The sequence below is a fragment of the Pelodiscus sinensis genome, chromosome 12 (genome assembly GCF_049634645.1).
Source record: "Pelodiscus sinensis isolate JC-2024 chromosome 12, ASM4963464v1, whole genome shotgun sequence".
In the NCBI taxonomy this organism is placed as follows: Eukaryota; Metazoa; Chordata; order Testudines; family Trionychidae; genus Pelodiscus; species Pelodiscus sinensis.
The window spans coordinates 37,699,054-37,711,396 of NC_134722.1; the positions used below are offsets into that span (position 1 = coordinate 37,699,054).

General features: G+C 50.0%; 1 protein-coding gene across 4 annotated transcripts in view; it reads right to left on the reverse strand.

Moving 5' to 3' along the window:
* Positions 1 to 12,343, reverse strand: part of DNAAF1 (dynein axonemal assembly factor 1) — a 104,350-nt gene that overhangs the window by 82,674 nt on the left and 9,333 nt on the right. For 2 of the 4 annotated variants that reach the window (XM_075940327.1, XM_075940325.1), the window contains exons 2-4: positions 5,391 to 5,540; positions 4,555 to 4,689; positions 792 to 930 (exon numbers count right to left, since the gene is read on the reverse strand). In XM_075940327.1, the coding sequence (XP_075796442.1) occupies positions 792 to 930; positions 4,555 to 4,689; positions 5,391 to 5,532 (416 nt within the window). In that variant the 5' untranslated portion in view covers positions 5,533 to 5,540. Of the gene's footprint in view, positions 1 to 791; positions 931 to 4,554; positions 4,690 to 5,390; positions 5,548 to 12,343 lie in introns of those variants that run through there. The other 2 variants (XM_075940326.1, XM_006117632.4) reach the window with 2 other exon arrangements.

Below are 12,343 nucleotides of genomic sequence, written 5' to 3' on the forward strand. Positions count from 1 at the left end.
AAACGGCTGTGGAGGGGGTGGGGGGGGGGGCAGAGGGTTCCTTTAGGCATGCGTCTCAGATAGCCATAGGCAATAGCACAGGGAAGTAACTGCTGACCTAATGCCCTGGCAGAAGTGGTTCTGGGTGGCCTTTTATGCGAGACAGTGTCCAATGAGTGTGGACGCTTTCTTTCGAAAAAGCAGATTGCTTTTTCAATCCGCATTTGAAGTGTGGACACTCTCTTTCGAAAGAAGATTTTTTTTGAAAGAGATCTTCCAAAAAACTTCTTTCAAAAGAAGCTTGCAGTCTAGATGTACCCTCAGAGTGCCAGAGTGGGGAACAGCTCTGACATAGGGATAAAAGACAAGATTTACATCCCATCTTAGTGAGCCACTAAGTACATGTTTCCTTTGTTAAAAATTCTCTCTGAAATAGTATTATTTGAAATATTCATACTCAGGTTGTTAAACAATGTATTGTTTGAAGTGATACTGTGAAAGGGTCTAATCCTACAGACAAAGTGTCCATTACATTTGCACAATTGTCTCTGAAACTATTAAATAGCCCTTCATGGTGTACTCAAAATGTGATTTGCTATCCTGACATCAAAAAGTAATATGAATTTTGTAAACTATCAGGAACAATTTTTAATTGGATTCTTATATACCGTTCATCTTATATACTGTTTTGCTGCATCATTAAAGACAAACACATACAGAGAGATCCTTGTTCTACTTAAGACAATGGCAAAACTCCCATTGAATTTAACGGCCCCACAATTTCAGTTATTAATATAATGAGAATAAATTACCGACGGCAGTCTTTGTTTTCTTCTGACTTTTGACTGGATGAATTTGTCACTGATTTATGATCACCACCTGACTGCTGCTCATTATGTTGATATGTTTTGGGCACAGTGTACACTATTTTCTCTTCAGATTTAGTATCTTCTTGTTTTATGTAAGAAAAAATATTGCCATATAATAGTATTAATATAACATTTACATTTACTTTTAAAAGAAAAATACAGTATTTTAAAAGTACATTTCCACAACAATGTTTAAATAAAAGCAGTCCATTCCAGTAAGTGTTTTGTTAACGTTTTTTAATTAAAGAAAATTGCTGCCTTTTTAGAAGCTGTAGCTATTAACTACAAAATAAGACCAATCAAATTTTTCTTTATTGCTTACTTCTATATAAACTTGAAGTGGGCTTTGATATGTTAGTATTTATGGGTATGTCTACATTACCCCGCTAGTTCGAACTAGCGGGGTAATGTAGGCATACCACACTTGCAAATGAAGCCCGGGATTTGAATTTCCTGGGCTTCATTTGCATATGCGGGGAGCCGCCATTTTTAAAACCCCGCTGGTTCGAACCCCGTGCAGCATGGCTACTCGGGGCATGAACTAGGTAGTTCAAACTAGGCTTCCTAATTCGAACTACCGTTACTCCTCGTGGAACTACCTAGTTCGTGCCCCGTGTAGCCGCGCTGCACGGGGTTCAAACCAGCGAGGTTTTAAAAATGGCGGCTCCCCGCTTATGCAAATGAAGCCCGGGAAATTCAAATCCCGGGCTTCATTTGCAAGTGCGGTATGCCTACATTACCCTCCTAGTTCGAACTAGGAGGGTAGTGTAGACATACCCTAAGACTCCAAAAAACAAAACAAAACCAAACCACTTATTACAGTCATAGAATCATAGAATACTAGGACTGGAAGGGACCTCGAGAGGTCATCGAGTACAGTCCCCTGCCCCTATGGCAGGACCAAATACTAGACCATCGCTGATAGACATTTATCTAACCTACTCTTAAATATCTCCAGAGATGGAGATTCCACAACCTCCCTGGGCAATTTATTCCAGTGTTTGACTACCCTGACAGTTAGGAACATTTTCCTAATGTCCAACCTAAACCTCCCTTGCTGCAGTTTAAGCCCATTGCTTCTTGTTCTATCCTCAGAGGCCAAGATGAACAGGTTTTCTCCCTCCTCCTTATGACACCCTTTTAGATACCTGAAAACAGCTATCATATCCCCCCTCAGTCTTGTTTTTTCTAAACTAAACAAACTCAGTTCTTTCAGCCTTCCTTCATAGGTCATGTTCTCTAGACCTTTAATCATTCTTGTTGCTCTTCTCTGGACCCTCTCCAATTTCTCCGCATCTTTCTTAAAATGCGGTGCCCAGAACTGGACACAATACTCCAACTGAGGCCTAACCATCCCAGAGTAGAGCAGAAGAATGACTTCTCGTGTCTTGTTCACAATACACCTGTTAATGTATTCCAGAATCATGTTTGCTTTTTTTGCAACAACATCACACTGCTGACTCATATTCAGCTTGTGATCCACTATAACCCCTAGATCCCTTTCTGCTGTACTCCTTCCTAGACAGTCGCTTCCCATTCCGTATGTGTGAAACTGATTGTTCCTTCCTAAGTGGAACACTTTGCATTTATGTTTATTAAACTTTATCCTGTTTACCTCAGACCATTTCTCCGATTTGTCCAGATCATTTTGAATTATGACCCTATCCTCCAGATTAGTTGCAACCCCTCCCAGCTTGGTATCACCTGCAAACTTAATAAGCATACTTTCTATGCCAATATCTAAATCATTGATGAAGATATTGAACAGAGCTGGTCCCAAAACAGACCCCTGTGGAACCCCACTTGTTATACCTTTCCAGCAGGATTGTGAACCATTAATAACTACTCTCTGAGTACGGTTATCCAGCCAGTTATGCACCCACCTTACAGTAGCCCCATCTAAGTTGTATTTGCCTAGTTTATTGATAAGAATATCATGCAAGACCATATCAAACACCTTACTAAAGTCTAGGTATACCACACCAACCGCTTCTCCCTTATCCACAAGACTCGTTATCCTATCAAAGCATTCACTATGTTAGGCATTCCTTCAGCTTTCTCGGTGAAGACTGAAACAAAGAAGTCATTAAGCATCTCTGCCATTTCCAAGTTTCTTGTTACTGTTTCTCCCACCTCACTGACCAGTGGGCCTACCCTGTCCTTGGTCTTCCTCTTGCTTCTAATGTATTTATAAAAAGTCTTCTTGTTTCCCTTTATTCCCGTGTGCCTTTGCCTTTCTAATCTTGCCTCTGCATTCCTGTGTTGTTTGCCTATATTCATTCTTTGTAATTTGTCCTACTTTCCATTTTTTATATGACTCCTTTTTAATTTTTAGATCATGCAAGATCTTGTAGTTAAGCCAAGGCGGTCTTTTGCAATATTTTCAATCTTTCTGACTCAGCGGAATAGCTTGCTTTTGGGCCCTTAACAATGTTCCTTTGAAAAACTGCCAATTCTCCTCAGTTGTTTTTCCCCTCAGTCTTGATTCCCATGGGACCTTATCTATCAGGTCTCTGAGCTTACCAAAAGTTACCTTCCCGAAATCCATTGTCTTTATTTTGCTGTTCTCCCTTCTAACCTTCCTTAGAATTGTGAACTCTATGATTTCATGATCACTTTCACTCAAGCTGTCTTCCACTTTCAAATTCTCAACCAGTTCCTCCCTATTTGTTAGGATCAAATCTAGAACGGCATCCCCCTGGTAGCTTTTTCACCCTTCTGAAATAAAAAGTTGTCTCCAATGCAGACCAAGAACTTATTGGATAGTCTGTGCCCCGCGGTGTTATTTTCCCAACATGTATCTGGATAGCTGAAGTCCCCAATCGCCACCAAATCTTGGGCTTTGGATGATATTGTTAGTTGTTTAAAATAAGCCTCATCCACTTCTTCCACCTGGGTGGGTGGCCTGTAGTAGACTCCTAGCATGACATCACCCTTGATTTTAACCCCTTTAAGCCTAACCCAGGGTATGTCTACACTACACCACTAGTTCGAACTAGTGGGGTAATGTAGGCATACCGCACTTGCAAATGAAGCTGCGCTGCACGGGGTTCGAACCAGCGGGGTTTAAAAAATGGCGGCTCCCCGCTTATGCAAATGAAGCCCGGGAAATTCAAATCCCGGGCTTCATTTGCAAGTGCGGTATGCCTACATTACCCTCCTAGTTCGAACTAGGAGGGTAGTGTAGACATACCCCCAGAGACTCTCAACACTTCCGTCTCCTATGTCCATCTCCAACTCACTCCAAGTGTGTTCATTTTTTCCCAGTCTATCCTTCCTGAGCAAGCTGTACCCTTCCATACAAACATTCCAGTTGTGTGTATTATCCCACCAAGTTTCTGTGATGCCAACAATGTCATAATTGTACTTATTTATTAGCACTTCCAGTTCTTCCTGCTTATTACCCGTACTTCTCGCATTTTTATATAGGCATCTAAGATACTGATTTGACCTTGCCTCCCAGTTTTGCCCTGACCCTCTGTTCTCTCTGCCATTATAGTTACAATGAATGGTAACAATGGAGCATTAATATCAGAGCTCTTATAATTTCTCAGTGAAATGATATATGACTGGTGCATATCAAAGCTATCTTCTCAATTAGAGGTGATAGGTCTGCCAATCTTGTATGTAAAGAAATTAAAATAATAGTACATCCATGTTATTCCAGCATACTGTAGTTGTTAGTGTAGCTTTTCCATACAATTACCTTTCTTTATAGCAACTGTGGTATCTCCAGTGCTGTAATCATACAAAATCTCCTTTGAGCTGCTTTGTAAATTCACATCACCTTTGATTGCCTCCTCAGGCTCTGGCTCTACACTTTGTGCTTGGGACTGAAGTTCTGCCATTTAAAGAGAGTCATAAATAAGATGGGCTAAGCAAATATATAAATATACAGAGCTAAATTATGCTTTCAGTTACACCAGTTGGGAGTTTATGGAAGCTGTTTATAACTAAGAGCAGAATTAAGTTCACAATACAAACTTGAAGGCTATTGAGTTTCCTATTAGGGCAAAACCAAGTTCAGTGGGAGCAGGAAGAAGCTCATATTGGATCATATTTTGATCCTACTTACACCAGCATAGCAGAACAGGATTTAACCCAATGCAGTGTGTAGCTATGTGAGTAAAGGCAGCACTGGACAGTAAGGACTGGTCTACAGTAGACCAGGCAGGTCATCTTAAGGTATGCCTGGATTCATCTTATCTTAAGCTGAACCATCACAGTGTCTGCATTGTGGGCGGCCAACAGAAGCACACACTCCTATTAGGTTTCCTTATTCCTCACAAAATGAGGAGTACAGCATGCCAGTGGGGAATGCCCTCAGCGTTCAATTTGGGAGAATATACTAGACCTGCTAAATTGAATGCTAGATGATCGACCCTCTGGAGGTTGATCTTTTCCATAGTGTAGACAAGCCTGAAAGTTCAATTGGCAAAATGTAACCTACTTAAGAAAAATTAAGTATCCACATGAACCTTAAATTAATACTAGCAGAAAACACTATAGTCAAGTGTTAGTGTAGCTTTTCCTTTCATTTACCTGTTTTTACAAGACTATTTTCATTGTTTGCCTGGATGTCTTCATTTCTGCAATCACCTGGAGTCTCTTCTGACATCTCATGCTCATTAACTTCTTTCTTGAGTCCCTTCTCCAGATCAGTCTCTTCATATGGTGTTTGCATTTTATGCTCTGTCATTTAGATGGATGACAATCTAGTTAGCTAATATTATTTTACTCAGGAAAAATATCCAATTGCTTCAATGGGAATATTGCCTGAGTAAAGAGCAAAACTTCAGTCCTACAACTGGATTGGTGTTGATAGTCGTTTGAGCCTCTGACTGTGTAGGCAGGAAGGTACAATTACAGGGACCTGATTACAGAATTAAGAACTAAAACAAGACTGAAAAAACAGATTGTGAAAAAATGTATCATTTTCAAAATCTTTCTTGAAAACCATCCTGATGTGTTGTTTAAGAGGATGAAAAAGAATAAGCGCTAAAACAGAATAAATAAACAATGATTAAACCAAACAAAAAATTAAACAAACAAACATGGTAACTACACCAGAGTATGTCAAGGTTATATTTAAAAACAAAATCCTCAAGCCTGTTAACCAAAACACAGTATATAACTATCAAATTGTGTGCCTGTACCAGCATCCTGGTCACTTCACGCTAGAATGAGCCTTTAGGTGCAGGATAGAGAAAAGGGCAGAACATAAATTGTCCTTCCCCAAAAGGATGATAGGAAAGAATTGTGCCTCAAAGGATTTGACTACATGGGCAAATTTTGATGTGGAAAAGTGCCTTTTGATGACAAAACTGCATGAGCGTTCACACTGCAACATGACTTTCGCTGGGAAAACTTAAAAACCAGAGAATAGTCCTGCAGCACATTAGAGACTAACAAAAAATGTAGATGGTATCATGAGCTTTCGTGGGCCCAATCCACTTCTTCAGATGAATGGAGTAAAAGGGTCCAGGATGCAAATATATAGCAGAGAAAGGGTACGTCTACACTACAGCGCTAGTTCGAACTAACTTAGTTCGAATTAGTTAATTCGAACTAACGCATCTAGAACTAAAAACTAGTTCGAACTAGCGTTTTGCTAGTTCGAACTAGCGTGTCCACACTGATTGGACGCAGGGGGGCATTTAAGGGCAGCTGAAACCGGTTCTGGCAGGGCATCAGGTCAGTAGTTGCTTTGTGTGGCTGCTGTCTGAGGCTATCTGAGGCTCGTGCTTAAAGGGACCCCCCTGGACAGCCGGTTCTCAGCTTTTCCTGCTTGCTTGCCAACCTCGCCGAGGGACAGCAAAGCGTCGGTCTCTGTGCCCGTCTGTGTCGGTGCTTCCCTTCGGGGGGGACCGCCGCAGGTAGCAACATGGAGCCACGGCTCGCCCTGCACCTTCTGGTGCACGTTCTGGACTTGCTGCTGCAAGCCTGCCAGCAATGGCTCGAGGCTGCCTGGCACCACCTGGGGAACGTCAGCCCCCTGCCTCTCCGCCTGGCCGCAAGCAGCGACTGGTGGGACCGCATCGTCCTGGAGCGCTGGGACAACCGACAGTGGACCCAGAACTTTAGGATGAGGAGGGACACCTTCCTGGAGCTCTGCGAGTGGCTCGCCCCTGCCCTGCAAAGAAGGGACACTCGCATGAGACCCGCCATCCCCCTCCAGAAGCGGGTGGCCATCGCCCTATGGAAGCTCTCCACGCCGGACAGCTACCGATCCGTCGGGAACCAGTTCGGCGTGGAGAGATCCACCGTCGGAGCGCTGCTCATGCAGGTACGGCGCTCGTCGGCCAACGAGCCGGGGGGGAGGGAGGCTGCAAGGAGGGGATGGGCCGCCCTAGGGACAAAGGGGGGGGGCGGGAGGAGGCGAAAGCGCCCCGCACCGGAGGGGTCGGGCTGTCCCGGCCGTACTACACGCCGCCAGGGGGGTTGCTTCCGGGAGTGGGGCGCAGGGCACTGCCAGGACACGCACGCTCCCAGCCACCCGGGCGCCCCACTGATTGGCGCTTTGCTGTGTCTCTCTCCGCAGGTGGTCAAGGCCATCAACCGGGTGCTGCTCCACAGGGTGGTCCGCCTCGCCGACCCGGACGCCGTCATCCGGGGATTCGGCGCCCTCGGCTTCCCCAACTGCGGGGGGGCCATCGACGGGACGCACATCCCCATCCGTGCCCCGGAACACCAGGCGTCCCAGAACGTCAACAGAAAGGGGTACTTCTCCGTCATCCTGCAGGCCGTGTGTGACCACCGGGGACAGTTCACGGACATCAATGTGGGCTGGTCCGGCAAAGCACACGACGCACGGGTGTACCGGAACTCCTCCGTGTGCCAGCGGCTGCAGGACGGGACCTTCTTCCCCGACCGCCACATCAGGGTCGGGGACGTGGACATGCCCGTGTGCCTGGTGGGGGATGCTGCCTATCCACTGCAGCCGTGGCTCATGAAGCCCTACACGGGGCACCTCAATCCCTCCCGCCAGGCCTTCAATAACAGGCTGACCAGGGCCCGCATCGTGGTGGAGGGGGCCTTCGGGCGACTGAAAGCCCGCTTTCGATGCCTCCTCACCCGTCTGGACCTGGCCGAGCACAACATCCCTCCCGCGGTGGCGGCATGTTGTGTGCTCCACAATTTGTGTGAGCGGAAGGGGGAGGCTTTCCTGCCAGCCTGGATGGCTGAGGCTGACCGCATGGCTGGACACTACGGTCAGCCCCGCACCGCCGCTGTCCGGGAAGCCCAGCGGGGGGCCATCCGGATCCGGGAAGCCCTGCGGGAGAGCTTCCAGGTGGAGGAGGAGGAGGACTGACCTCTCCCTGCATGCCCCACCGGGGCCTTCTTCCACCCTACCCCCGCCCTTCCCCTTTCCCCTCCCTACCTACTGTCAAATAAAGACACCTGTTTTTCAAACATAAACGTCTGTTTATTTCACAGAACTGGGGTGAGGGGAGGGAGGAATGAAGGTGGGAGAAGAGAGGGGGAAACCTGGGACGAGGGAGCTGGAAGGAGAGGGGAGGGAAGGGAGGAAGGGAAAGGAAAGCTCAGGGGTGGGAGTCCGGCTGCCTCTCCCGTCTCGCCACACTGCGGATCCGGGGGCGTCGGTGGGGAATGGTTGTGGAGGGGGGGGCAGAGGGGAGCAGGGGGAGCAAGAGGAGGAGCAGGGGGAGCAAGAGGGGGAGCAAGCGGGGGAGCAGGGGGAGGAGGAAATGGGAAGCGGTCCAGCAGGCTCTGGAGGTGGCCTCACAGAGCACGGCCCTGCTCCTCCAGGGCCTCCAGACTCCTCCGGCGAAGCCTGAGGACCTCCTGGACCCAGTGGTCCTGGAGACGGAGCTGTCAATCCAGGAACCGGAGGTGCCGCCTCTGGTAGTCCTCCTGGTTCCTGGCTGTCCTGCTTGCCCGGGTGCGGGCGGCTGCTGCAGGCGGGGTGGTGCGCCCTGCAGGCCCAGGTGCTGAGGCTGTGGTGCAAGAAGACCAGCGGTCAATTACCCCAGGGGCCCAGGTGTGTGAAACCCAGCTCCCCTCTGCAAGGCCAGGGCCCCTGCAGGATCCCCAGCTGCTGCTCCGTGGTGGGCAAGGCCCAGGCGCACGGTCCCGGGGTTCCCTCTCGCCTCAGCCCCCCCGTACACATAAGGGGAACACGAGGGTACTCACAGGTGGACGCCTCCCCGGCTTCAGACGACGCAGGCGAGCGGCTCTGTGGCATGCCTCGGGGGTCCCGGGTCCTGGGCAGGCTGGCGGCAGGCTCCTGGCTCTCAGAGCCCTCTTCCTCCTCCTCCGTGTCCAGGAGCGGTCCCTCTGCCCCGGGGTCAATCATGTCCCGGGGGGCAGGGACGGCATGAGCCCCCAGGATGCGGTCCAGGGCATAGAAGTGGGGGCAGGCCTCCGGGTCGGCCCCTGGCAGGCAGGCCCGGGAGTAGGACTGCCGCAAGTCCTTTATTTTGCAGCGCACCTGCTCCCGGCTGCGCTGGTGGCCCCTGGCGGCCAGACTGGCAGCCATGCGTCCGTAGACGGCCGCGTTCCGGTGGCTAGTTCGGAGAACATTGGAGGCTTCCCCCCAAACCTCGATGAGGTCCACGATCTCCGCACTTGACCAGGCGGGCGCCCGCCTTTTGCGCCCCCGGGTAGGCTCCTGGGAGCCGCCAGGCTGGTCCTGGGGAGCAGTGGAGGGCTGGGAGCCCTTGGATGGCTGGCTCATCCTGTGGCAGGTGCAGGCACGGGTGCTTGCAGCCTTGCAACTGGCACAAAGTGAGTAGCCAGCCCGTGGCCCTTTAAGGGCTCCGGGGCCGGGAGGGGGGCAATAGAGTTTCCCTGGTGTTGGCCAGAGTGGCCACCAGGGAAACCTGGGAAGCCTTAGCCTCCCACTAGTTCGAATTAAGGGTCTACACAGCCCTTAATTCGAACTAGCTAGTTCGAACTAGGCGTTAGTCCTCGTAAAATGAGGTTTACCTAGTTTGCACTAAGCGCTCCGTTAGTTCGAATTAAGTTCGAACGGAGCGCTAGTGTAGCGCCTAGGAAAGTTAGTTCGAACTAACGGATGTTAGTTCGAACTAACTTTGTAGTGTAGACATACCCTTAGTTAATTACCTAATGTTTAGCTGGTTCACTTATTAATCAGGATTTTACATCCCTACTGTCAATGAGGGAACTCTCAATGTGAACACAATTTGTCAAGAAAGGGGGCAAGTGTGAACACATGCTGGTGACTTCACAGTTGTGAATTTCTCCATGTTGACATTAGTTTCCTCATGAAAACCTGATATCTAAAATAGTGATAGAAATGTAGCCGTGTTAGTCTGGGGTAGCTGAAGCAAAATGCAGGACAATGTAGCACTTTAAAGACTAACAAGATGGTTTATTAGATGATGAGCTTTCGTGGGCCAGACCCACTTCCTCAGATCAAATAGTGGAAGAAAATAGTCACAACCATATATACCAAAGGATACAATTAAAAAAATGAACACATATGAAAAGGACAAATCACATTTCAGAACAGGAGGGGGATGCGGGGGGGGGGGGGAGGAAGGAAGGTAAGTGTCTGTGAATTGACGATATTAGAGGTGGGGAGAGTGGGATGTTTGTGAGTTAATGGTATTAGAGGTGATAATTGGGAAAGCTATCTTGATAATGTGTAAGATAGTTCAAGTGTTTGTTCAATCCTCTTTGGAGAGTGTTGAATTTTAACATGAATGACAGTTCAGAGGATTTCCTTTAAAGTGCAGATGTAAAAGATCTTTGTAGCAGAATGCAGGTGGTTAAGTCATTGAGAGAGTGTACTTTCTGGTTAAAATGGCAAGAAACTGTTTTTTCGTGATCTTGTCTGATATCTGTTTTGTGGGCATTAATCCTTTGGCGAAGTGTCTGAGATGTTTGTCCAATGTACATAGCAGACGGACACTTTCGGCACATGATAGCATAGATTATAGTTCTGGAACTTAATTCGAACTAGCGGAGTGCTTAATTCGAACTAGATAAACCTCATTCTAGGAGGACTAACGCCTAGTTCGAATTAAGTACAGGCAGTCCCCGGGTTACGTACAAGATAGGGACTGTAGGTTTGTTCTTAAGTTGAATCTGTATGTAAGTCGGAACTAGCGTCCAGATTCAGACACTGCTGAAACTGACCGCCAGTTCTGACTTACATACAGAATCAACTTAAGAACCCCAGGCGTCCCCAAGTCAGCTGCTGCTGAAACTGATCAGCAAATGATTCCAGGAAGCCCGGGGCAGAGCAACTCTGCCTGGGGCTTCCTGTAGTCAGCGCTGGTCAGTTTCAGCAGAAGCTGACTTGGGGACGCCTGGGGCAGAGCAGCTGGGGTGCTGCTGGGTTGCTCCAGTAGCGCCGCTCCTCGGTGCTACTGGACCAACCCAGCAGCACCCCATCTGCTCTGCCCCAGGCGTCCTGATTCAGCCGCTGCTGAAACTGACCAGCAGCGGCTGAATCAGGACCTGGGGCAGAGCAGCTGGGGTGCTGCCGGGTTGGTCCAGTAGTGCCCAGAGCGGGCGCTGCAGGACCAATCTGCAGCGCCCCAGCTGCTCTGCCCCAGAGTCCAAAACAAAAGCCTGGTCTGCTGGGGGAGGGAGAGCACACTAGCTGCGCCCCCCCTCCCGCAGCAGACCAGGGACACGGGGAGCAGAGCCGCAGCGGCAGCGGGGTGCCGCACCTCTGAGGCTTTGCTCTAGCAAAGCTTCAGAGGCGAGGGACCGCGCCGCGGCTGCGGCTTCAGTCCGGGAGCCTGTGGTCTGCTGGGGACAGTCCCCAGCAGACCACAGGCTCCCGGACTGAAGCCGCAGCCGCGGGGGGGTCCCGCGCCTCTAAGGCTTTGCCAGAGCAAAGCCTCAGAGGCGCGGGGAACCGACGCTGCTGCCGCTTCAATCTGGGTGCCTGTGGTCTGCTGGGGACCGTCCCCAGCAGACCACAGGCTCCCGGACTGAAGCCGCAGCCGCGGGGGGGGGTCCCGCGCCTCTGAGGCTTTGCCAGAGCAAAGCCTCAGAGGCGCGGGGAACCGCCGCTGCTGCCGCTTCTGTGACGGACCCCCGCCGGTCCGCCCGGGTCCCCCACATCCCCCCTCCCTACCACGAGACCCCAACCCACAGAACCCCGCTGGGGTGACTAGATAAAAGGGCAAGGACCCTGTCAATTCGACTGTCCCGACGGGGACCCGACTTACCGGCAGGCCGCCGGAGGCGACCCCGTCCCCCCGCCAGGACCCCGGGCAGACTGGTACCCTGGGCCAGCCCCGAGGAGAAGGAACCCCGAGTTCGCTGATCCCCGACCCGGACTCGCGGCCGGGTGATCGCACTCAATCAGCCAGACGGCGGGTCCGCTGAACCCCGCTTTTCCCGCCGGAAGGGGGCGCTCGCACCCACACGGGCCGACACAGTGGTGGAGAATGTGGGCATTTGCGATTGTGCCCCCCCTGTCACACAGACGCTAGACGCCCGAGCGGTTGGCCCCCACGGAGGGCCCTCGACGACGACGACGACGCGGCCCT